The following is a 25,129-nucleotide window of genomic DNA, read 5'->3' on the forward strand; positions in this document are numbered from 1 at the left end:
TCTTTTTGAAATCAGTTTTGAGGCACTATAAAAAGTTACAATCTTTCACGTATTTTTGTATTTATTTTAAAAAATGTATATTTTCCTTCATTAAAATAGTACATATTCATTTTACAAATTGACAACTCAAGAAAAATAGAAAAGAGACTTTAAAATCCATCGATAATGCTGCAATTCAAAGACAACCGCTGCTTTTATTTTGTATATTTTGTAGTGCACAGTGTTTTTAAACATAAAATATCATTGTGATTATTCTCTTTGCACAATTTTACGTTATTCAGTTTTTACCTAACATGGTTTCTGCCCTTTAAATGTAATGTAGGTCCCAAATTAAATTATGTCATGATTTAAAGAAACATCACCATTCTTTGGACAGTAGATATATCTTTAAAAAGTAGAAAGTGCTTTAAAGAATAGTCTTTAGCCTATAGGTATTAGATGTTAGTGTATACATATGAAAAATTGTAAACAGAGATCATATCTTTAACAGCAGATTCCCTGGAAGGTAGATTGCAGTGGTATTATACTTTCTAGGTTATAGAATTTATAATTGTTTAATTTTTTAGTAAGGATTTGTTATTTTATAATAAAAATAAAAATTATGAAATTATTAATAGTGGGATGTTAAAATGGTAAGACTTTGATAGTTAAAAGTCTACCTTCTTGATGTAACCTTTTTTCCTTCCTCTTCTAATTAATTAAAAATATAGTAATTATGTGAGTTGGATAACAGTTTCAGAATACTGAATAAAAATTAGTTTTCTATTGTTTAATTTATGCCTGAGACTACATCTGTGCATAAAGGGATGTATCTGATTTTGTATTCAAGGAAAAGTGTTGGTTTGATTTGAGCACTGTTAATGAAACCAAATCACAGGTTCAAGCCTTGTATATTTTAGAGCCTGATCCTTTTCTGAAATTCACAACTTTCCAATACTACCACAGTTAATCTTGGCCATTCTTTTTTTTTTTTTTAATATTTATTTCTTTTGAGATTGAGAGAGAGAGAGAGAGACAGGAACATGAGTCGGAGAGGGGCAAAGAGAAAGGGAGAGAGAGAGAATCCCAAGCACAGAGCCTGATATGGGGCTCCATATCACTAATCATGAGATTATGACTTGAGCCGAATCAAGAATCGAAAGCCTAACCAACTAAGCCACGCAGGTGCTGAAATCTTGGCCATTCTTATTTATGGGAGATCCTGGTCAGGGGTGGGAAACAATGGAAGGATCTGTACCCAAGCATTCCAGAACTGGAATAAAAAAGCACTTGGAGGGGTGAGCTGCATTGCCTAGATTTTCCATAGGAAGATAACAGGCGGAGATGGAATAAGTAGTGGGCTGAAACAAAGAATGTGCTAAGGTTTTTCATTCCAGTCAGGGAATCCAGCTGTTTTGCAATTTAACACTGCTACCTAGAGATGATAATTTGATATGTGCCTCTGCAATCCTTCTACAGGGTGAAGAATTAATTCATTTAGATGGAAAATGCTGCCCTGAATGTATTTCAAGGAATGGTTATTGTGTCTATGAAGAAAATGTAGAATTTGTGAGTATCAGACTAATAACTGAAGACTATTAATAATTCAAAATTAGTTTAATGAGGGGGGATTACCTCTCATATCTTTTACCCATTCATTTGTTCAACAAATGTGATTATACACCTACTCTGTGCCAGGTCCTAGAGACACAGAATCAAATAGCAGGAAGAGTCACTGCTCTTGGTGAGGAGCTTATGCTCTAGTGGGTACATGTGGGACAGACAAAAGACTGCTAGTAGCTGAGGGGAGGGAGGTGCATTTTTCCGGAAGGTTAGTGTATGACCAGGGAAGTCTGTCACGCAGAGAAATTTGAGCAAAACCTAAAGGAAGTAAGAGTGCAAGCCACAATGGATACCTGGGAAGAGAAAATGTACTAAGAAGAGGAGTCAGCAAATGAGGAGGACTGAAGCAGAAGTGTGCTTGGTTTGCTCAAGAAATAGCAAGAAAGTGAATATGGTTAGAACCAAGAGAATGAGGGGAAAAGGATTTGGCGACGAAGTCCACTAGGTAGCCTGGACGCCATGGTAAACATGTGTTTTAACGTGACACAGACGGGAGCTGTAGGAGCTTTGAGTAACCATGCTGTGATCTGGCTTACTTGTGAAGGGGTTACTTTGGCTGCTTTGTAAGCAAGTGATGAAAGGGGGTGAGACTGGCAGTAGGTGGTCTGGTTGGAAGGTTTTTGCAATAGTTCAGAAGTGGTGATGGTGTTTTGGTCTCAGGAGGAAGGCTCTAGATTTATTTTACAGGTAGGACTAAAAGGATTTTGATGGATTGGATGTGGGATGAAATTCCATTTGCTAAGGTTTTATTTCTAAGTCTGTACTTTTAAAAATTATATGCCCAAAGGAAAAAAAATATTTATCTTAATTTCTTCAAATTTTCTCTATTTGTATAGCCTACATCTTCCACATGGGATTTTGGAATGTTGACAAATTGTGTTCTAAAAAATGGGCCAGTTGATCATAAAGACAACTGCTTTAGTGACCAATCAGAATAAAATGATATGAATTGGGATTAAGTACTTTGATTCCTACCTACTTTTTCTTCATAATTTGAGAATATTGCATCTGTCAACCTGCATATGCTGGAGAGAGAGTACTGTGTAGGGTTAACCTTTCAGGCTATAAATTCAAATATCTACTTTGCCACATACTAGCTGACTATAACCCTGGACAAGTTACTTAATCCTCATCCGTGAAGAAGGGATAACAATAGTACTTACCTTATGGGGCTGTTGAGATAATACCTATAAAATACTTAGAACAGAGCCTGGCACATTAAAAAAAAAAAAAAAGCTAAAGAAATGGCATCATTGTTTTAATGCTGTTGGCATTGTTTGTTTCATTATGGTATTTCATAATTTAGTGCTTGTTTCTTAAGAATTTAGATTAAAGGCTGCCTATAAATGATGGATTTCTATTTTCTCAACCATAGTATCAATTTTCCTACCCATTTTTGAAGGTAAATTAAGCCTGGAAGAGTTAAAGAAGAGCAAGTTGCTTTAAATGAGTCTAAATCCCCATAGTGCTGTGGTACCGCTCAAGACTGAAGAGTTTGCCCCCACAGGCTTAGAACTCCTGACAGTGAAGTCCTTCATGTTGAAGGGAATTGGAGCCTATGTGCTCAAGCACAAAGGGAGAATCAGAATTCAAAAATATTTCTGAGGCATGTTGTCTTCACCTCATATGCTTTTCTTGTTTTTTATATATATAGATTTTTTTTCTAAAACAAATGAATGACGTTGCATGATACTTGGCAAAAATAGATAACTCTTAAATGAGAAAATAAATAGATCAGCCTAATGGTGTTTTTAGAAGTATAATTAATACATTTCTCTTTGTTCATAGATGTCCTCAAATGCAAGTGAAGTTAAACGTATTCCAGTAAGTATAGATTTTTAAACTATATTGGTAGAATTGTTTTAAGCATTATCTGCATAAACTGTCCTGGGGAACCTTAATGCCATAGTATTTTTTAATAGTCATGTTTGTTGGTGCCATTGTTTTAGGTTAAGAATCTTAATGATAACTAACACTTTGATTCATTGAACTTTTCTCCTTTATTTACCATATTTTCCCTCACAATCGATAATTAATACTTCCCTAAATATAAACTCCTAAACATATCTTTCCCTTTCTTGTGACGATTTCCTCCTTCTGATTTTTTCTGGCCTAGAGAAGTTAGTTTAACCATCCATGCAATTTCATGTTCTTCAAAGCATGGAGAACTTTTGGGGTTTGGAAGTGTTAGTTCCCCAAAACAAAACTGATTGTTCGTTCTTTCAAGATTGTTTACAGGATAACATGGTATGGTTCCTTTTTAAGGTAAAGTGCAAGCACATTTGTTCACAGAAGCAAGCTTGTAATTTTGGAGGCTATAGAATAAGGTGGCCAGGAATCCAGTCTGCCTTGAAATGGAAGAAAAGCACTTCTGCCTTCTCAAGATAATATTCCTGATTTTTCTAACATTGTGTCATTCATTTTTGCTAACTATAGCCACATTAATTGTTTGGAATGTTCAACATCAATTGGTTTAATAAATATTTTATCACATATTTATATTATAATATAATATTATATTATATAATTATTTTCTATTCTATTATTATAATATATATATTATTATCTTCTATTCTCTCCTGTTTTACCTCTTTCATCACCCTAAAACATTCTGGTAGGAACTCTTGTCTTTTTCCTATCTTCAGGGTGAGTCGGATAGTGAGTAAAAAGGAATTGTTCTTTATCATTCACTTTGAATTCTCCATCAAAATATTAATGTTTATTACCATAATTTGCCAAAAAGAGTATTTTAGTGTGAGAAAGCCCATGGCACATCTGCAGCCCACTAAAAATGGTCATGCAAGAGCTGTGATTTTAAGAATATAATGACTCTACTATTATTCTTACTGGAGTAACCATAAGGAAATTCAAGGCTTTAACCAGCTTCCCATTGTAATTATAAAGATGCATGTAATGTACTTGCTAATTATAGGTACATAGTAATCCCCTCTGGTGTTTTTTGGTGAGATAGGCTGAGAAACAAGTGTTATATACTTCTTGCTTATTTCAGAAGCCCCAGAATGTGTTCTCAGTTTATTTTTCTGCCTGGGTTCTACATTAAAATAAATCAATTATAAACAAAGAAGGAGAACTATTATCCTTTTGAATTTAAATTCTTCAATGACTGACCTATTTCAGAGTTAGATTTGCATGGTACTGGGCAGAACTTTCATTTTGTCCCTTACAGAAACTGAGTTTCTCCACCAGCAAATTGTCTTCTGAATCTTTGCAATTTTGTTGTCATTCTTTACTGTTTCATGTAGGATGGGGAGAAGTGGGAGGATGGCCCTTGCAAAGTGTGTGAGTGCCAGGGCTCTCGGGTAACTTGCTACGAGCCCTCTTGTCCACCATGTCCAGTGGCCACACTAGCCCAAGTGGTGAAGGGACAATGCTGTCCAGATTGCACATCAGGTGGGTGCATGTCTGACTTATGTCTTCTGAGATATTTTTACCATCAAAAATTCAAAGAGATCTTTTACCCCACCCCCTTTGCTTTTTTTTTTTTTAAGTCACCTACTGGTTTGGTTGGTTGGTTTCTTGCTAATTTTTTCTAACAAATGATATTGCTTAATCTTTGCCCTTGTATTTGCCAAACTCAACAGATTATGGGTAGGTAATCTTGGGCGAGTCATTAACCCTTTTTAGATCTTAATTTTCTCATTAATAAGATGTGACTTATCTGCCTTGCAAAATTATTATGGATATTAAAAACCTAAAGTTTGGAAACTTATAAAGGCAAATGTATATGTTAGGACTGTTCATTGTTGAAGATGTAAGAACAATTGCTGAAAGTTTGTTACAGGTGTCCTTTTTTTTTTTTTCTTCTTCTTAAGGTGAGCTGTTAAACAGATGGTTCCTTTCGGAGTTCTCAAATGGGTTTTGAAGTTTAAAGACTCATTAATTTCTTCCAAAAGAAAATTTTATCTACTTGTTCTGCAACTCTGCTTTCAAATCACCTGGGGTTGAATTAGTTCCAGTTAATAATAGTTGGCAAGCATTGGAGTTGCTCTGGCTGTGCAGTAATTTGCCTATAAGCTTAGTCTCTCTTGGAGAAGTGGCATTTTCTTCCATTCATATTTCATAATTAATTGTTTTCATCTGTGGGTCGCAATTTTTCATATTGGCAGTCGCTTTTATTGCACTCAACTTATTTTTGGCTAATCACAGGGTTTCTGTGAAGAGTTTATCAGGGGAAAAGCAAAGCAACTTTATGGTTTAATTATGTTACCTTCACCAAAGTGGCTCCCTAGGCTTTTCTAAACAAATATTTAGCATATTATAATGTACTCTACCTTGAAAATCAGGTCCCTGACAACTTTAAAACCTGAAAAAACTCCTTTGCTGACAATTGCCACTGAATTCAATGATAATCCCAATTGTTGCGAATGAGATTTGAATTTTGGAGAAAAAGAAGAAAGCTGGCTGTATTTTTTGAACAACTTTTTAAAAATTGTGTTTTGTCTTAACTTTCTGTACATGCCAAAGCTTAAGAAGAACATCTGAGAAATAATAAATTATTGAGTTCATTTAAATCATATATTATGAGGCTGATAGTTCCTGTTTGTAGAGGCATTCCAGCAGGTAGAAGCATTAATAGGGCTGTCCTGTAACGTTTTTAGTGTCTTCAACGTGGAGCTACCAGAGACAGTAATAATATTTTAGACAAGGAGAGGTTCTTTGAAATCTTGTATTGAAATTGTTTTTGCTATTTGGGGGTCTTTTTCATACCTAAGTTCCAGAGTTTTCTGTTCTTCTTATTCCAGAGAGCTTCATACACTCTGTAGATTCTTTTTTGGAAGAATGTAAGAGAAATACTATGATCATTGTCAAATTCTCCTCTTCTTTGTCCTTGATTGTAGTTCATTGCCACCCAGATTGCTTGACCTGCTCTCAATCTCCAGAGCACTGTGACCTCTGCCAGGACCCCACAAAGTTGCTGAGGAATGGACAGTGTGTACACAGCTGTGGTCTGGGATTTTACCAGGCTGGTGCTCTCTGTTTAGGTATGGCTCTGGGCAGACAGGCTAGAGGTGGACTGAGGCTCACAGTTGTCAGGGAGCGTTACACTCAAGAAATGCACAACTTCCAAAAACCATTAGAAGGTAGTGATGTCATGCATAGGTTACTTGGCATCTCTACCTGCAAGTCTCTTCTAACATTTTACAGGTGTTTTGACACTTACTGGGGGATAGATGATGTGGAGGTCTGATGTTACTAGGTAACTGTGATTGGATTTTTCATTTTTTGAAGACTTTCAAAGATAGTAATATTGCCAGAATCCTTCATGTCATTTATTACAATACTCAGTTAATCCAAGATTGAACTTTGGATTAATTAACTCTGGATTAATGACATAGACATTCAAGATCACTTACTAGAACTTTCTCATTTTGCAAATGAAGAACTTGTGGGCAGAGAAATTAACTAGCTTGTTTAATGTCAAACAGATATAATCGGTAATGGAACTCATCTCTTGTGGGTTACCGGCGGGATCCAGAGTGGGTTCTTGTGTCTTTTCAGAGTTCTTATGCATCTGAGGACATCTTACCTGGCAGAATTTTGGCTTGTCTGAGGCCAAATCATAGTTGCTTTTTTCCCTCTCTCTAACTCATAGAGTTAATTATCCATTTAAAAGTGTATAGGTTTATATCCTGGCTGTGAGTATTTAACCTCTCTGTGCCTCAGTATTCTTACCTATAAAGTGGGGTAGTACTAGCTAGTACCTTCCTCAGAGGGTTTTTGTGAGAATTAAGTGTGTTAATACACATGAAGTGCCTAGAATAGTTTCTAGGATATTGTCAAGCCTCAAGAAAGGTAATTATTTACTTCTCCCTATTTTCTTTCCTGACTCCTAATCTTTAGACTTTTTGAAAGTCATTTCTGTCTCTGCCATGGGTTGTAGAAGAAAAGAGACAAGGGATATTCTTGTGAAATGGTTGAGTGAGAAAGATAGTGGGGGTTATTGGATAAGAAGAGCACAGACTCAGGAGCCAAACTTCCTGCCTTCAAATGCAGGCTTCATGTCACCTTGGGCAAGTTACTTAACCTCTAGAAGCTTGTTCCTCATGAGAAAAATTGGAGTTAACCACTCTATGGGGTTGTTGTAAAGATACATATAAAAAAGGATTTTGTGCAGTGCCTGGCATGAAGTATGTAACTTCAGTATACAACTGAAGGCTGTAGAGTAATTTTCCTGCCTTTCTTGTTCTTGGTACAGAGCCTCAGAATTGGGCTATGGAAGAATTGGCACAGGGCTGGTGTCTTTAAGCTAATCACAGCTTCCCTTTTTCTTCCTCCCACCCCTGTCTGGAGCCAGCCTGCCAGCCTCAGTGCTCCACGTGTACCAGCGGAATGGAATGTTCGTCCTGCCAGCCTCCTCTGCTGATGCAGCATGGCCAGTGCGTGTCCATCTGCGGGGATGGCTTCTACCAAGACCGCCACTCCTGTGCAGGTAATCACTGGCTGGGCCCCAGGCGATCTGGGGCCACCAGGAGCTGTGAGCAGCTTTTCAAGCATGAGAAGAAACTCTGAGAGAGACTTCTGATGGACTGAGAACAGTGAATGAGAGATGACACGTGTTGTTTTTATAACCTTATTAGTGCCTTCGTGATGTGTGTGTGTGTGTGTGTGTGTGTGTGTGTGTGTGTGTGGTAAGATTTCTCTAAGTCCTCCTGCACACGCCTGGGGGCACTGGAACAGTGCCTTATTCAGTTCAGGATTGTCATTATGTTGTAAGTGAGATTCCTTCGTAGTGAAAATAACACAGTGCTTAAATGGAAATGAAGGAAGAAATACATCTATATTTTTTCAAAACTTTATTTCTACCTGAAGAGAGAGGGAGAAACGGAAATAAGAAAGTGACGTCATAAGGAACAAACTTGGACATGCAAAAAAGATGATGGCATTTTCATTTACTCTTACTTTAGTAGCTTTATGTGTCTAAATTAAGAACCAGTTGATATTCTTAAGATTATAATAGTTTCTGGAGGTTGGAGTGGTCTTAATATAATTTAATTTGTTGCTTATACCGGACCATTTTTTCAATAGCGATTATAATCATGAGTATAAGTAAAGAAGTAAATGTATAAAGAATTTTTTTAAGTGTAGGAATAAGAAACAAGTAAATAAATGCAGGAATGGGAGAAGGGATAATGGTGGAAGCAAAGACGAAGGGCAGGGTCCTAAGTCTGTCTGCCGGAGGAGACAGAGTATCCGATGTGCTCTGAACCTAAGGCAGGGTGTGCAGTGGTGGGCAAAACTGAAAAGGCAGACGGGCCAGAAGGATGGGCTTGGATTGTCCTACCCAGGAGCTGTGGTAGTTGGGCTCTGCAGCTGAGCAGGAGAGGGGCAGAGCTGTGATGAGACTCAAAGGTGGGCCAGTCTCAGGGTCTGCTGATATTCTTCCCTCTTTCATGCCCTTGGTTAGATTTTCAGGAAGATCATTTGGAGGGAATATAATGAAAGAGAGCAAGTGCATGGTCCTCACTAGCCGTTCGGGCTGAGTGAGCGCTGTGTGATGGGAAGATCCTCTGTGGGAAGTCTGCTGGCCTCCTCCATTCCAGGTTGTGGGCAGAAGCAGCATCCACGGGGTAATAGAAACCATTTTGAAGGGAAACACTAGTACTACTGAAGTCATACAGATATGACAATGGTGGGGCTGATCCTGGAGCCAGTTACATTACAAAATAGAAGGCATGCTAGCTTCTGAGTCTGGCATGGGGGCTCTTTGCAATCTTCAAAAATATCTTCTGTATCCCCAACATCAAGGGCTGAACAAAGTGCCCAGCGTTTGTTGAACACGTGTTTGATGAATGAAGGAGCATACTAGTTGGTGATCCTTGAAGGGCCATTGTTTCAATAGGAGCCTCAGCTATAAGAGATAAAAGACCCCTTAGTGTTTCTTACTTATCATGTGCTATTTACCTGTTATTTTAGAACAGGCTCAAAGTGGGCACATTCAAATGCTTTGTAAGTGTGTAATGGTTGGGCAATTTAGGTAAACTGCTGAAATTTCAATTTGATGAAGTTAATGAATGTATTCTCTACCCCTTTCTTCTATCCCATCAAAGAGACCTCCTACTACCACTCCTGTGACAGATTTGCCTTTAAAAGGAAATTAATTCCCCTTAGATTTTATTCTTCCCGCCTTAACACCTCCACCCCCTGCCATACATCCCACATACATACTTACTTCTTTCTTTCTCTTTCTTTGAGGGGACCATTTTCCTTTCTCCCATGCCCAGTGTTTTAATTGGTGATATTCATGCTGTTATAGGGCACTTTGAAATGAGTAATGTTTCATTTGATTACTGGTTTATGTAGCTGACTGCTTCCACATTCCATCCACATACCCATACACAAATGCCTCTGGTAGAAAGTTGCTGGGAAAATTTGTTCATGCTCCCTCCAGGGAATTAAACCAATTTGCGTTAGTTCAGCCTGGTTGCATTTTTATGCATAAAATGAGAAGAAAGAGGAAAGCAAGAAGAGAGAGAGAGAGAGAGAGAGCGCGCGTGCGTGAGGGTGATCTTAAAAATTAAAGCTAAACTAGTGATCAATTTCCATATACTGTTTCAATGCTGAGACACCCCAAATAAGCTTTCCAAATAAGCTTTCTCATTATTGGAATTTTTTGCAACATTTGTGCTTGTGCTATTTTTGGTGACTTCTCATCATTGACCTTGGAAGTCGGTCACTCAGTCAGTCCTCTTCTAGCAAATGCTAAACTTTTCAAAAAGAAGCCTGCTATTTTATGGTAACAACAGGTTTTTCTGGATTGATTCCTCTTGGCAGGGTCATTTATATTATGACGAGCATAATTTGCCACTTTACTGACCCATCAAAACCAAAAGAGAGTGAACACTGTGCTGAGAAAACTAATTACCAGAAATTACCTGATTAATATTCATGCTCACTCTGTTGAATATAGGACAGAGAGAAAAATATGGGGCAGAGCCAAGTGGCACAGAAGCACATGGCCCTTCAACAAAAGAGTAGGAGCAGGTAAGCCAGGAGAGGGGTGAGAGAAGAGACTGAGTCTTGCCAGAGAATAGCATCCTCAAGGCCCTTGTCATTTTCCCTTTTCCCTTGAGTTTTGTGGTATACACACATGTATACACAGGTGCAGATGAGTGTGTTCATATGTGTGCATATATTCATATCATTATTATATCTTGTGCTTGATTAAACTGAATGCTGTTGTAAATATAGACTACATTAGGTACTCCCATACCTGTCACTGCTTCATTTCCTCTGCCTTCCCCACTGATGGAGTTTGATCACTTCCCCTTAAGGCTTAGCATCACCCAGTTTTTATGCCAATCTAAGTTGGAGACTGGCAAAATATATGTTGCCTCTTCTCTATAGCATGTAGGGCCAAAGAGTATTTACCCTCTGAGTGACCAGAACTCACCTTTAAGACCTGGCTCTCAGGCTTCTGTCTTAACCCTTAGGCTTTCTCTGCCACCAGCTAGATCTGGTCCAACAGCCTTGTTGCCCACTCTGCCCCACTCCTCTTTTTAAAAAAGATTTTTTTAATATTTATTTCTTTTTGAGACAGAGACAGAGCATGAGCAGGGGAGGGGCAGAGAGAAGAGAGGGAGACACAGAATCCGAAGCAGGCTCCAGGCTCTGAGCTGTCAGCACAGAGCCCGATGCAGGGCTTGAACCCACGAACTGTGAGATCGTGACCTGATCCCAAGTTGGATGCTTAACCTAGTGAGCCACTAAGGTGTCCCTGTCCCATTCCTCTTGACCCTGTGGACATCAAGTTCTAGGACTGGGCTTCTACTTTGGTTCTTTCTACTTTGTCTTATTGTGACCCATTTCCAGGAATTAATAGCCTGTCTCTTAGTCATCCCAGCCTGATGATCAGACTTGGCTCAAATGTGGATGTTCCTTGCTCCTCCCACCTACCAAATAGCCTTGCACCTTTCCTGCTTTGCTCTTGGGTACCACTTATCCTGGATTTATTGTATTCTCTCTACTAGAGTGGTGGATCCATTGCCTTGTCTTAGAAACCTTGTTATGAAATCTAAATCTGGATCTAGACTCAGCTCATGATGCCCTGAAATTCTTCCTTACCTGTATTACCTGTATTTCAGTCAACCTCTATTCTGCTCTGGCAGAACCATTGAACTGTGGCACACACAAATCCTAGGTAAGGGAACCCATGAGAAAAAAAATTAAAAACAACCAAAGTAACACACATAATGCAAGATTAGTTTAAAACAAGTAGTTTATAAGACTATAACTTTGAGTAAAGAAAGAATAGAATTTAGCCCATTTTTATTTTTTAATGTTTACTTATTTATTTATTTAGAGAGCACTAGAGCATGAGTGGGGGAGGGGCAGAGAGAGAGGGAGACAGAGAATCCCGAGCAGGCTCATGCTGTCAGTGCAGAGCCCAATGTGGGGCTTAAACTCAAGAAACGTAAGGTTAAGACCTGAGCCGAAATCAAGGGTCAGATGCTTAACTGCTGAGCCATGGTGCCCATTTTTGTATGTATGTCAGTGTTTGATATGTCGAGTCCAAACTTCCAGTATTCACAAAGGCCTGAGGATGGAGCTGTGTGTACCCTGTGGCAAGTGCTACTTTCATTCCGCAGACCCAGAGATGGGAGGGAGTGTGACACAGTGCTTAAGACCATAGACTTAGGAGCCAAACCACCTGGACTCCACTCTTGACTCTGTCACTACAATCAGTGCATTTTTTTTAGCCCCACACTTCAACTGCCTCTGGGTAAAGAAGAGACAATAATGTCAGCCATATTATATGGGTGTGAGGATTAAGTGAATGAATTCACATGTGTCATTTAGGATGGTGCCTGGCAGTTAGTAAGCCCTCCATCTGAGTCAGAAGACTTAATTTCTGCTTTTCATTGCCCTTCCCTGTTCCATTTCTTTCACTCCTCCATCCATTCTCTGTTGACCGCTGTTGGAAGGTCCTGAGAATATGAAGCAAAATAAGATGCTATCATAGTTTCCTATGGAGAGCTTGCAGTCAAGGCAGGGTTAGCTGCTGCTAACGGAAATGTAAAAGGAAAAATAATCATATAAACATACAAATCTATGTAGTTTATTCTACATCTGATTGCTGTGTGGCCTTAGATTTGAAAACCTAAGAACCAAGCTATTGACCATTTTACAGGGTTATGTGAGGAAGGATCATTTTGATTCTTAACTCTGCCACTTACTGCTATATAGCTTTGCGCCAGTCATTTAACTGCTTGAACCTCGATTTTCCCAACTGTAAAATGGGAATAATATCATCTACTTTACACTGTTATGATGAACATTAGAAAAGATGCTTGAAAAATATCAGTATTTTATGCCTGGCCCATTGTATGTGGACAACAAAAGGCAGCTATTGTCATTGAATCTGTTCCTTTATTTTTCAATGTATGGGAATGAAAACCAAATAGCTTGCATTAAGAACAAAGAGTTTTGTGCCATTTGTGTCTGATTTAAAATAAAATCCACTTTTCTATGTTATGGAGAAATAACTGTATTCTCATAAGAAGTACTGTATTCCTCACAAGTTAAAATCCTTTTAGTTTTTTAAATGCTCAGATTAAATGTTGAGAGTCTGAAATTTTGTTTCTTAGCCAAAATTATGGTATAATTAGAGGGAAAACTTAGGATAACTAAGGCTGTAAAATTTACATATAGGATGCTGACCTAGCTGAGTTTTAAAAGATGTAGTTTGAACAGAGGAACTTCTCAGGTTAATTATTTGTTGGAATTTTGTTTGACCAGAGCAGCCCAACCATTTGTGGAAATGAGGCACTGACCCTTGGAGCCAGGGCCAAAGCAGTGAAGACTTAATGGGTCTTGGCATGATACTCCTGCATGTGGCTTAGCTCGGCCTAGCTGAACCTGGGGCAGAGCTCTTGGCAAAGGCATTTATGAAACTGCAGTTCTGAAATCCTCAAGAAGACAAGGATCCCCTCACCTCCTTGTCCTGTAGGGATGGTCGTTGTGAAGCTGTCATCCTCTGTGGCCCCTCTACCACCCCCCAGAATTGGAGGGTTGCCAGCCGCTCTTCCGTTGCCAGATCACACATTCAGCTTGGGGGCCCAGCACATGCTACATTCTGTTCTGCTCTTTAAATTGAATGCATTGCTCATGCCTCCTCTGGTAGTCTGTAGCAATTACAGCCCCTCACTTAGTTACTGAGTGTCTTGTAAAGGGGACTTATTGCTTCAAGTGATATTCTTGTCTCTTCCATTCTGTTCATGCAAGGAATATTTGTTGAGTCTCTTTCATGTACCTGGGAACGGAGATACCGAGTGAATGGACAGAAAACTGCCTTGGGGTTAAGGAACCTAGTTTCTCAATGGGAGAAGAGTGTCAGTAAATAAGCATACAGATAATTTCAGATAGTTACCAGCCAATGAATTCATTACTATCAGTGATATAAAGGCAGTTTTTAAAAGGTATATTATAGGAAGTGACTGATTGTTGAGGCAGGGACAAGTTTTATGCTTCTGAATTCCCCACAGTTCTAAGCGCAGATAAGGCCCTCTGGAATAATTTTTGACTGAGAAAAGTGTAAGAAGCCATTGCTTGGCGGAGAAAGGACAGGAGTATACAGGCACACCTAGACTTTGGCTTACAGGTGACCTAACTTCCATTTAGCTTCTATTACTTACTCCCTGTCAGCAATTCTTAGCTAGGTGTAGTCTGGGGAAAATTCCAGAATCTATATTTTTCCCACCTCTCTTTTTCTTATATTCACCTCCCTCCACTTCAAGGTATTAGAGTGTCTTCTCAGTGCAGGAAGGGTTACTATTCAAAAAAATTTAAAAAAAACCCAAAAAACAAAACACAAACGAAAAGCCCCTATCACTGGAACTTGAGTACTATCCATGGAATGTTTTAAGCCTTTCCGAAGGGAGGACCACAGGATCACCCTCCTGGAATGTACACTTCTTGAGGAAATTAGACCCAGTGAAATAGGCAACAATGGTAGTCCAAGGCCTCTCCCTCTTTGGACATTCATGTAAAGGTTAAATGGAGAAAAGGAAAAAGCAGCTGGCAGTGTTGTGCCTGCGACCTTTGCTGTAGCAGGAGACTAGCTGTGTTTGGCATTTGCCCGTGCTGCTTACAGACCCTTGCTGTGTATGCCAAAAGACAAATGACAGACAAAAGTATCACATACCAGCAGAGAAAGGCTACCATAAATGCAAGGGAATTTATCTTCCAGACAGATTCCAGTCTTCTTGACAAATCTGAAACCCCAAATATGTTAGCTATGGATTACAAACTAGTGACAAGTCTTCTGGCTTTCTGCCCGGGTCCACAGGTTCTCAGTTATTTTAGTTGGGCTATAGGGCATCCATTCTTTCTCTCCTTTTCCTACTCCCCACCCCAACACTCTCCCTGCACAAACTTCCCCTCCCTTTTTAGGCTGCCCACATTGCACACAGCACCTCCATGTTATCACTGTTGAGATCTGAGCAGGCTGTGTGAGCGCAGCCAAGAAGTCTGAGAACTCTCCCCATCAAAAGCTTGGTTTTGGTTGGTGGTCTGTCTGGCTTTTCAATTTCTGTAGATAAATAAGAATCAAGGAATCAGTGGAGAAATCAATAGCCATTTAATTAATGGGACTGAGAAAAAAAATACCCAAGGAATCCTAGCAGCTATGGATTGCCAGTGGTCACAGTGGAAAAGTAGAATCTGAGAGTTCCATTTGGCTCAAGCTGGGCCAACGTGGTTACTTGTGATGAAAACCCATGTGGTGTGTTTGCACTGTAGATTTAGAAGTGCAGGTAGAGGGGCAGGAGATAGGGAAGATAACATTAAGAACATTTCTTATGAGCTGAATGTCTGCCATTAACCTCTCTGGCTTATGTACCAATGCAAAGCTGGCCTGCTTGTAAAATCTCTCTCCATGTGCACCTGCCAAATCCTCTGCCAGCCGGGAAGTCATCCCTTTGGTTCAAGCTCTACAGAAAACCCTGCTAAAAATTCAAATATGTTACCCAAGATGACTAAATCATTCAGCTATATCACAAATGTGGTTAACAGATTAATTGGCTATTTACCCAGCATGTGCCTTAAGGAAAAACATTATAGGCTTACTTTTTTCTTCCTCTTTCAGTAAATTTTTCCCCTAAGTACGAAATGAATTCATGTGTATTACAAAAAATTATTTGACAAAGTCAGTAAAATTCAAGGCACAATAAAAAATCAGTGAAAATCCCTGAGTCAAACTCTCCCAAATTACTACTGTCAGTATTTTGGTGAATATCTTCCCAATTTATGAGTGTGTGTGTGTGTGTGTGTGTGTGTGTGTGTGTGTTATGTACACAGATATACACACATTTATTTACTTATTTTTCAAAATTTCAAAGGTAAAATCACACTCTATATATAATTTTATTGCCTGTTTTCCCCATGTTATTTATTATCCTTCTACAAAATCTTTCAAAGCTGTTTTATAACTTTCCATCTGGGGCTATGCAAGAATTCATTTAGCTAGTCCTCTGTGGTGTGATGTTTACTCCTAGTTTTTCCATTATCATAAATAACCACGATGTAAATGTTTTTTAAAATTTTTAATGTTTATTTATTTTTGAGAGAGACAGAATGTGAGCAGGGGAGGGGCAGAGAGAGAGGAGATACAGAATCCGAAACAGGCTCCAGGCTCTGAGCTGTCAGCACAGAGCCTGACGCAGGGACCGAACTCACGAACTGTGAGATCATGACCTGAGCCGGAGTTGGACGCTTAACCAACTGAGCCACCCGGGTGCCCCACGATATAAACATTTTTAATAGAAACTTGTGATAAATGTATTTGATTAGGGTAAATTCTTTGACTGCTGGGTCCAAGGGTTTATATGTACTGTTGAAGCCTTTGACACTTTAGTAAATAATTCTTTTTTGAAAAAGTTGTAACTTGTGCTCCCGCTAGATACAAATGAGTATCTGCTTCCTACCACCCTTGTGAGCCCTAGGTGTTATGATTCTTCTTGTCAGGTTGATTGTCACAAAATGGAAGCTTGTTTAATTTTTTCTTTTACTTATTTTTGGGATTCACATGAAGATGGTTGACTTAATCATACCTATCCATTCATTTCCATCATTAGCCTAGGCTGGCTATTTCTCTTGCTTATCTACCTATACCCATCTGTCTGCATATCCTTTTTGTTTCCATAACCTATTTCCATTTCTCTTCCCCTCCCCCCGACTTAAGAAACTATTCTAATGCAATTTAATATGTAGTATGTGTGCGTGTGCCCGCATGCTCTTTCTGTTTTGTATGCACCTATTTTAAATATAGTGGGTAGATATTTCATATTTTTCCTTTTTTTAATTTTAAAGACTTTTTTTTATTTTTATTTTTTTAGAGCAGTTTTAAGTTCACAGCAAAATAAAAAGGAAGGCACAGAGATTTCCCTGTTACTCCCTTCTCTCACACATGCATAGCCTCCCCTGTTATCACCATCCTCTAGCAGACTGGTATATTTGTTACCTTGATGAATCATTCTTCCTCCCCAGCCTTTTTTTTTCTCCCTAAGTACTGTTTCTAAGATGTATACAGGTCACTGTGTGTACATTTAATTGACTGTATGTAGTTGCTGTTCTCTTGTTTACTTTGCACATCTCTGGCTATTTCTGTGGCTAAGGATTTTTTTTCATGTATTTGTATTTTTTTCTGTTATGAGCTCCCTCAAGTACATAGAGATTTTTGGAATGTACGGAGACCAGATAGTCCCATTTCAGAGTGTAAGGTTTTCTGTTGGCACAGGGAGGAGTTTGGGGATGGAGACCCAGCTTGGAGGGGAGAGAAGATTGCAGTAAACAGATAAAAAATGATGATTACTTCTGTGAACTTCCTTTCTTTTTAAATTTGTCTGGCATTTACGCTTCTTAGACAAATAACCTTGGCTTCCTGTGGGGCTGTGATGAGGGGAAAGGAGAGTAGTCTGTCCAGCAGCTGGACTTCCCCTCAAGCCCTCACCAACCTATTCTCGCTTTCCAAAGGGCTTTTGTTAATGTGTCATAGAGATTGCAAAGGAAGAGCTTTTTTTTTTTTTTTTCACGTAGCTCTTCATATTCTTTTTTTTTTTTAAATAGTTTATTGTCAAATTAGTTTCCACATAACACTCAGTGCTCATCCCCAAAGTGCCCTCCTCCATGCCCACCCCCCCCCACCTCCATCAGTCCTCAGTTTTAGTCAGCATTCAAGAGTCTCTCATGGTTTGCCTCTCTCCCTTTCCCCCACCATTTCCGCCCTTCTTCTCCCCCTTGTTCCTCCGTCAAGTTCCTCCTAATCCTCCTATACGTGCAAACATGTGCACTGACTTCTCTGGTATAGATAAACCACATCTTCTTGATCCATTCGTCCAATGATGGACACTTAGGCTCTTTCCATGTTTTAGCTATTGTGGAGAGTGCTGCTATGAACATTGGGGTACATGTGCTCCTATGCCTCAGCATTTCTGTATCCCTTGGGTAAATTCCTAGCAGTGCTATTGCTGGGTCATAAGGGAGTTCTATTGTTAGTTTCCTGAGGAACCTCCACACTGTTTTCCAGAGGGGCTGTACCAATTTACATTCCCACCAACAGTGTAATATCCAGAATCTATAAGGAACTCACCAAAATACACGCCCGAAAAACAAACAACCCAGTGAAGAAATGGGCAGAAGACATGAACAGACACTTCTCCAAAGAGGACATCCAGATGGCCAACAGACACATGAAACGATGCTCAGCATCCCTCCTCATCAGGGAAATACAAATCAAAACCACACTGAGATACCACCTCACGCCAGTCAGAGTGGCTAAAATGAGCAAATCAGAGAACTCTAGATGCTGGCGAGGATGTGGAGAAACGGGCACCCTCCTACACTGTTGGTGGGAATGCAAAGGAAGAGCTTTAAAGTGTGAGTCTTCTGGAAGAGGGTGGAGCCTGACAGTTCTGTTCACTTCCTTTCTAAGTGAACCCGGCTTTCCCATAGTCTCTTTTGCCCTTTCCTCTCCTGTCTCCTGCTGCACTTTCATTTGTTCACTTTATAATTACTTCGCTTTTGACACCAATTGAAGCCACATGTGCTAGGTCTCCCAGGGTATGGCACTCACTGCATCACCTACCATGTCCTCTGCCCTCAGAAGTGTTGTCTCACCAGACCCTTGTGAGTTAGGGTAACAAAGCTTATTCCCACTTTACAGGGTAAGGAATAGGGAAACTGAGTGTCAGTTAGAAAATGTTTTCATACAACAAGCACTTCGTACTGGAAATTTACCCACTATCTCCTGATAATACTTTAGCACTTGGCAAGTACTTACCAGTCATTTGTGTGATGAGAATGAAAGCTGTCAGTTGCTACAAAATGGATCTGGGACGACAGGAAGGAATTTGACTTGTGGGTGGCATAGCTGCCTGCCATTTGGGCTGCTCCTATGTAGTTGTGAGTGAGAGCCTCTTTGGTGGTTTGGAAATCTGAACTCAACCTCACTGATGAACCTCAAAGGGTCTGCTGATCAGGTGTGCCAGTTCCCTGGGAATGACAGGGAAACTTATTCCAAAAGGCCACAGGAAAGTGAGGGACCAAGGCTCCTTTTCATTCTTCAGGGGTGTTTTGAACTGAAGGCTGAGCCCACTGGTGTCCAGATCCACTGCCTCGGGTCTGGGAAAGCTTCCTGGAAGATGAGAATCAGCCCACAGGAAGTGCTTTTAACACTACCCGGGAAAAGGGCTGTGTTTTATGTTTAGAGGTGCACAGGTTAAAATTTGTTTACAGCAATGTTCTATTTCAAAATTACCAAGTAACAAAAAGAAGTTTCTTATTAGTGTAGGGTTTTAATATAGGATTGCCAAAAGAAAAGTAATTCGTTGTTTTCATTTTGAAATGAATTGCTCAGCAAGCCAACACATGTCTTGCTATGCTGCAGAAAAGACGGGACTTTCCTAAATAAATTATCTACTGCATGTGAGACAAGTAGATAGTTTTCTCTCATTAGCTGTCTTTTTAAATTTATTGCCAAATTTTCACAATATATAATTCAAAAACCCTGGGTGATCTGAAATGTATCACTGAGAGAAATTATGGTGAAAAGTCAGGGAGTGACCTTCGATTTTTCATAATAACCCAAGTGTAATAAAAGCCACATGTAAAATAAGCCTGGAAGAAGAGATTATCTGCAGTAGCATATGTTCAGTGTTAGAAATTAGAAATCAATTGCAAAACACAGTAGGAGTGTGTCATTATAAGGAATGATAGCTCAAAAAAAAAAAAAAAGGAAGAAAGGAAAATAAAAAGAAAAGGAAATGACAGCTCAGTGTAGACTTGTACTGAAGAAATAAAAATCCCTTCTGCTGTCTTGACTAACCATGGAACATGCCTTTTGTCTGCTATGGAAAAAGAGGTGGCCTGGCCTCACGTTTGGTACTTTGTATAGATGTGGCATAAATAGTTGTCATCATAAGTAGATCTGTACTCCAGCATTTATTAGGTAAATTTACAGCCTCAAGATTATCTACCTTTAGTTACCATGTGTTCGGACTATGACCTCATGGTTAGTTGTTTCCATGTAGAAGGTAACTGATAGGATGAATCCCTCATAACCAGTAAAAAAAAAAAAAAAAATCTGCCAGGTACTCATTTAACATAAATTTAATGAATGGTCACTTTGTACAAGTTATCAATCTGGACACTGGAGATTTCAGATGATTCAAGCCTGGCCCCTGTTTTGGAGGATACTACATTTCATTGAAAGGCATCAGTTTGTAACCAAATGATCAGGACATAGGATAAATATCATAGAGAATGTACAACGTGCTGCAGGAACACAGAGGAAGGAGGGACTGACGTGTAAGCAGCATTATAGGGGCTATGGAAGGAGCTGGAGGCATTGCTGACGGGGTGAATCCTGTGTGGGGCATCCAGAACCCATGCACAGGCATATGGCATGCTTAGGGTACCCTGCTCCATAGAAATGGCCTGCTCGAGTGACATAGCAGAAGACAGGGCTGAAATGTTAAGTACAGCTCAGTTTGTGACAGGCCTAAGTGCCGTCCCTAAGCCTGTAGCCTCCATTCTGCTCATCCTTTGGCCCTGTTCTGATTGGCAACACTAGGGATAATGTTAAAAATATGTAACAAGTAGTATGGCATGGATCAGATTGGTCAGAAGGAGGGGGGGACCTGGACCCTTTCTTATGCCAGGAATTTTCAGGTGCTGGAGCACAGTGTCTTGCAGGGGTCCCAGGGATGGAACCAGACTATATCAGGGAGAGACCAGGATGACAGCCATTTACCAACCAGGTTGGAAGTATTTTTTACGATTTTAAAAGCCAGTGCAGCTAAGGGTCTACACTGCCATCAGCCAATTCCCAAAGAGAACTAGGGAGTTGTGCTTTAATTTCTCATCTCCTCTGCATCTCTTGGACAAAGATGATTTCGTTCCTCAAGAATATTTTGAGCTAATTACCCTCTCCTCTCCCCATTGCAGAGCAAACTCTCTCAGAAGCAAAATTGATTAAAACTTTTACAGATGAAGTCCAAGGTCCTTACCTGGCTTGCCTGGCATTTGTGATTTGGTCCCTGTTGTTTTTTTAGTCTTACTTCCCATCGTCCTCTCACGCACTTGCTCCCTGGTGCAGTTTGCACAGTGCTACTACCAATGAGCTCAAGTGATTGGTGGTTTAAATGTTTTCTCTGGCAGACTTCTGACCTGTGGCTAGCTGGGAAGGCCCGACAGGCTAGCACAGCGCCTTGCATGTGGTAGATGCTTCTGCTGAACATTGATAGATCAGCCTGGCATACTTTCTTAGGAATGAAATTGGGTTTTTTGTTTGCTTTTTTGTTTTTGTTGTTGTTGTTTAGTTTTAGATAATGGCTTTGAATCAACAGTAAGGCAGAAGCACAAATAGTGATTGGCACTTCAGATGATGAGTAGAGTCCGTAATTGAAGGGTAGCTGAATAAATGAAGATGGACAGATTTCATGTATGTTCATGGTAAAACTTGTTACTGGGACCTTTGCATCCACATCTTTAGTTATAATGTAGTTTTAGTAGCTTATCGAAATATTTAAAAAAATTTAATGTTTATTTATTTTTGAGAGAGAGAGAGACAGAGACAGAGTGCAAGCAGGGGAGAGTAGAGAGAGAGAGACACACACAGAATCTGAAGCAGGCTCCAGGCTCTGAGCTGTCAGCACAGAGCCTGATACAGGGCTCAAACTCGTGAATGCGAGATCATGAGCCAAAGTCGGAGGCTTCACTGACTGAACTACCCAGGTGCCCCTAACTTATCCTAATATTAACAGTGTTTCCATATAACAGTTATAAAATATAAATGAGATGTTAAATGTAAGTGTAGAGTACTAAGGAGTGTCCTCAGCATAGAGTTAAACTAAATGGAAATGAATTTTGCCCTCATGAAGCTTAACAGCAAGGGAACCAGATAATAAATAAGTAAACTTTCTTCCCTCTCTACTTTTCATCTGCTATTGTCATCTCTTGCCTGGACCAGAGCAGTGGACTCCACACTGGTCTCTGTGTTGGCAGGCATGTCCTTAAACCCTTTCTATGTGGCAGAAAAGAGAGCTTTAAAAATCAGGGTTTGTGTCTATCTTGCTTAATCCCATTCATGACTTCATATTACAATTAGGGTAAAATCCTAATTTCTTTCCATGATCTCCAAGGTCAAGTTTGATTGGGCCTCTACCTATCCCTCTAGCCATGAATCAGTCTGCTGTGCCCCACCATTCCTCACTGTGCCCCTCTGTGCCCTGCTGGTCTCACTGTGTCCACTAGCTTCAGTCATAGGTGCAGCCTTCAGTTCTTTGAACCTCCAAACTCCTTCCATTTTCAAGGGCTTTGTTGGTGCAAGCCTAGGGCTGGCCACTTCTCATCATTCAGATCCACCGAAAGTTGGCCCCTTCTACCCATACCACTGTTATTCTTTATTGAAGAGTCCTGCTTGGCATTTAACAAAATTTGCAATTATCTCTAAATTTGTTGGGGGAGAAAAGTTGTCTGAAATTAAGGCTTTCTTGTGCAATTGAGAGCTGAGATGAGAGGATTGGATCTTGAGATTTTCAATGCAGGCACTCTTTTCTGCTTCTAAAGGGATACTTAATTAAATTACTTAGGTATATAGTTCCCAAGTCTCTTCCAAGCAGCAGAGGAATTCCCTGTACCAATTTTGGTCGGAATGAGTAGAGTCCGTAATTGAAATAGATTGTGCTCCACTGTGAAGCAAACATTTTGAAACTTAGGGTGCATTAATGGAAGCATACATTGGGGTTAGCCATACAGATGGTTAACTGAATTTAAGTATATCCAGTCATTTAGAATAGGCCTCTCTTTGCAGACATGCTAAGTTGAGAAGCAACCCTGAATAGTAATAAAATCAAATGCTAGAAGAAGAGGACATTTTAAAAAATATTTATTTATTTTGAGAGGGAGAGAGAGAGCAAGGGATGGGGCAGAGAGAGGGAGAGAGAGGATCCCAAGCATGGGGCTCAATCCCACAAACCATGACATCATGACCTGAGCTGAAATCAAGAGGTGGACACTGATGCTTAACCAACTGAGCCACCAACCCAACGTACCCTGAGAAGTACATTTTTTGAGTGTTAAAGAAACAACTCTGGCTTAGGAACAATGTATGGTTAGAAAGTTAACTTGTAAGAGAAATACCTCAAGGGACATGCCGAGAGCAGATGCTAGTGGGGCAAACCAGACACTCGAGAGTCTAAAAGAGTAATGACAAAGGACGGAAGGAAAGGGTGGGGCTGAGACAGAGAGAGAGAGAAGAGGGGGATGGAAAGAGGGGAGAGAGGAGTAAAAATCTAGAAGTACCAGTTCTTTTAAGGTCTAATCAAGGAGAAGAGTAGATGGCATCCCTCCTTACTGATTCTTGATGGTGTTGGACATAGGAGCAGTGATCCTGTCAACAGTTCATTGTACGGTTACAAAAGGCAAGGTAGCAAGGTGATTAAGAGCCATCTGATTTCATTAAACAGACCATCTTTGCCTCCAAAATTATGATTCCCTTCCCTGTGATTCTCATTACTCAAAAGTCTCTGATTTCCTGTTCCAAATCTCCTAGCAGTAATTTATGGAAGTTGTACTTCTGGCCAACAGAAATAGTTATTTTTGGTGGGGGGTGTTTTTTTTCTCCTGGGGTATCCATATGTGCATAGCGATTTAGGAGTGAAGGCACCAGCATCCTCTGTGTAAATTCTAAAATCTTTGAAAGAAAAATTGCAACCAGCCCTTTCCACTATAGATTGTACACTGATTTTGCTCTTTGCCTGCAGTCTGCCATGAGTCCTGTTCTGCCTGCTGGGGTCCGACAGAGAAGCACTGCTTGGGCTGCAGAGACCCCCTCCAAGTGCTGAGGGAGGGCAGCTGTGAGAGCAGCTGTGGTCTTGGGTTCTACAACAAGCAGGGGATCTGCAGTGGTAAGTGCCCGGCTTTGCATGCCAGACATTTTTTTTTTTTCTTTCTTCCAGCATCCCTTGTTCTATTCAAATCAGAACATTTCTTTTAGTCAACAAATATGCAAATGGCTACTAACATTGACAGTGTTTTCGTAGTTTACTAAACACTGATAGGGTCTCCTTTAACACCCCCATTCCTCAACAGCTTGTTAGGTTGGGATGTTCATTCTAGCCTGAGTGAGACTCAGGCTGCATGCTCCAGACTCCCAGCTGTAGGGAGAGGAACAGGGCTTCCTTCCTCCAAGTTTGAAACTCTTCAACGGCACCAGACTGTCTTCCACATATGCATAAAGATAAAGACATTCTTAGGCCAGCCAAAGGCAGACCCACCTTTGTGCTGGGCCCCTGATTTAGCTGAAGGAGTTACAGTGTATTCTACCTTTAATGCCCACAGCATGACAGTAAGAGTTAACCCAGACTAGTGTTTCTTTCCAAGTGCTTTATAAACATTAACCCACTGAAAGGCAAGAAAATATGGAGGGAAGAGCGTGACCGTGGGCAGTTACATAATCTCTCCATGTGTCAGTTTCCCTTTTGTAGAATGGGGGTAATAGTAGCAGCTGTGGTAGACAGAATAATGGCCCCTCAAAGATGTCTATGTCCCAATACCCAGAACTTGTGACTATGCTGCCTTCAATGGCAGAAGGGACTCTCTAGGTGTGATTAAATTAAGGATCCTGAAATGAGGAGATGATCCTGGATTATCCAGGTGGGCCAGTTAACTGCAATGGTCCTTAGAGGAGGGAGACAGAAAGGTGGAAGTCTGATTAGGAGATCTGAGACAGAAGCAGCAGTCAGGGCAATGCCAAGACGCGGCAGTGGGCATGCAGGCAGCCTCTAGAATCTGGGAAGAGACAAGGCAATGGATCTGCCCCTAGGGCTTCCAGAGGGAATGTGGTCCTGCTGACGCCTTGGCTTTAGGACTTCTGACCTCTAAAGCTGTAAAATAATAAATCTGTGTTGTCTTAAGCCACTGAGTTTGTGGTAATTTGTCACAGCAGCAGCAGGAAACTAACACACATCCAGCTCAGAAGGCTATTGGGAGGACTGAATTGATACAGGCA

The 25,129-nt window shown here is 40.2% G+C and overlaps 1 protein-coding gene across 1 annotated transcript in view; it reads left to right on the forward strand.

The window, feature by feature from the left end:
* The window catches only part of LOC120224782 (extracellular matrix protein FRAS1), a 415,754-nt gene that overhangs the window by 193,309 nt on the left and 197,316 nt on the right, over nt 1-25,129 (forward strand). Inside the window, exons 10-15 of the mRNA XM_039223043.1 lie at nt 1,459-1,548; nt 3,391-3,426; nt 4,866-5,013; nt 6,462-6,605; nt 7,919-8,053; nt 23,883-24,026. Coding sequence (XP_039078974.1) covers nt 1,459-1,548; nt 3,391-3,426; nt 4,866-5,013; nt 6,462-6,605; nt 7,919-8,053; nt 23,883-24,026 — 697 coding nt within the window. The remainder of the gene's footprint in view (nt 1-1,458; nt 1,549-3,390; nt 3,427-4,865; nt 5,014-6,461; nt 6,606-7,918; nt 8,054-23,882; nt 24,027-25,129) is intronic.

Source organism: Hyaena hyaena, unplaced genomic scaffold (genome assembly GCF_003009895.1).
Source record: "Hyaena hyaena isolate Hyena2069 unplaced genomic scaffold, ASM300989v1 scaffold_1243, whole genome shotgun sequence".
Taxonomy (NCBI): domain Eukaryota; kingdom Metazoa; phylum Chordata; class Mammalia; order Carnivora; family Hyaenidae; genus Hyaena; species Hyaena hyaena.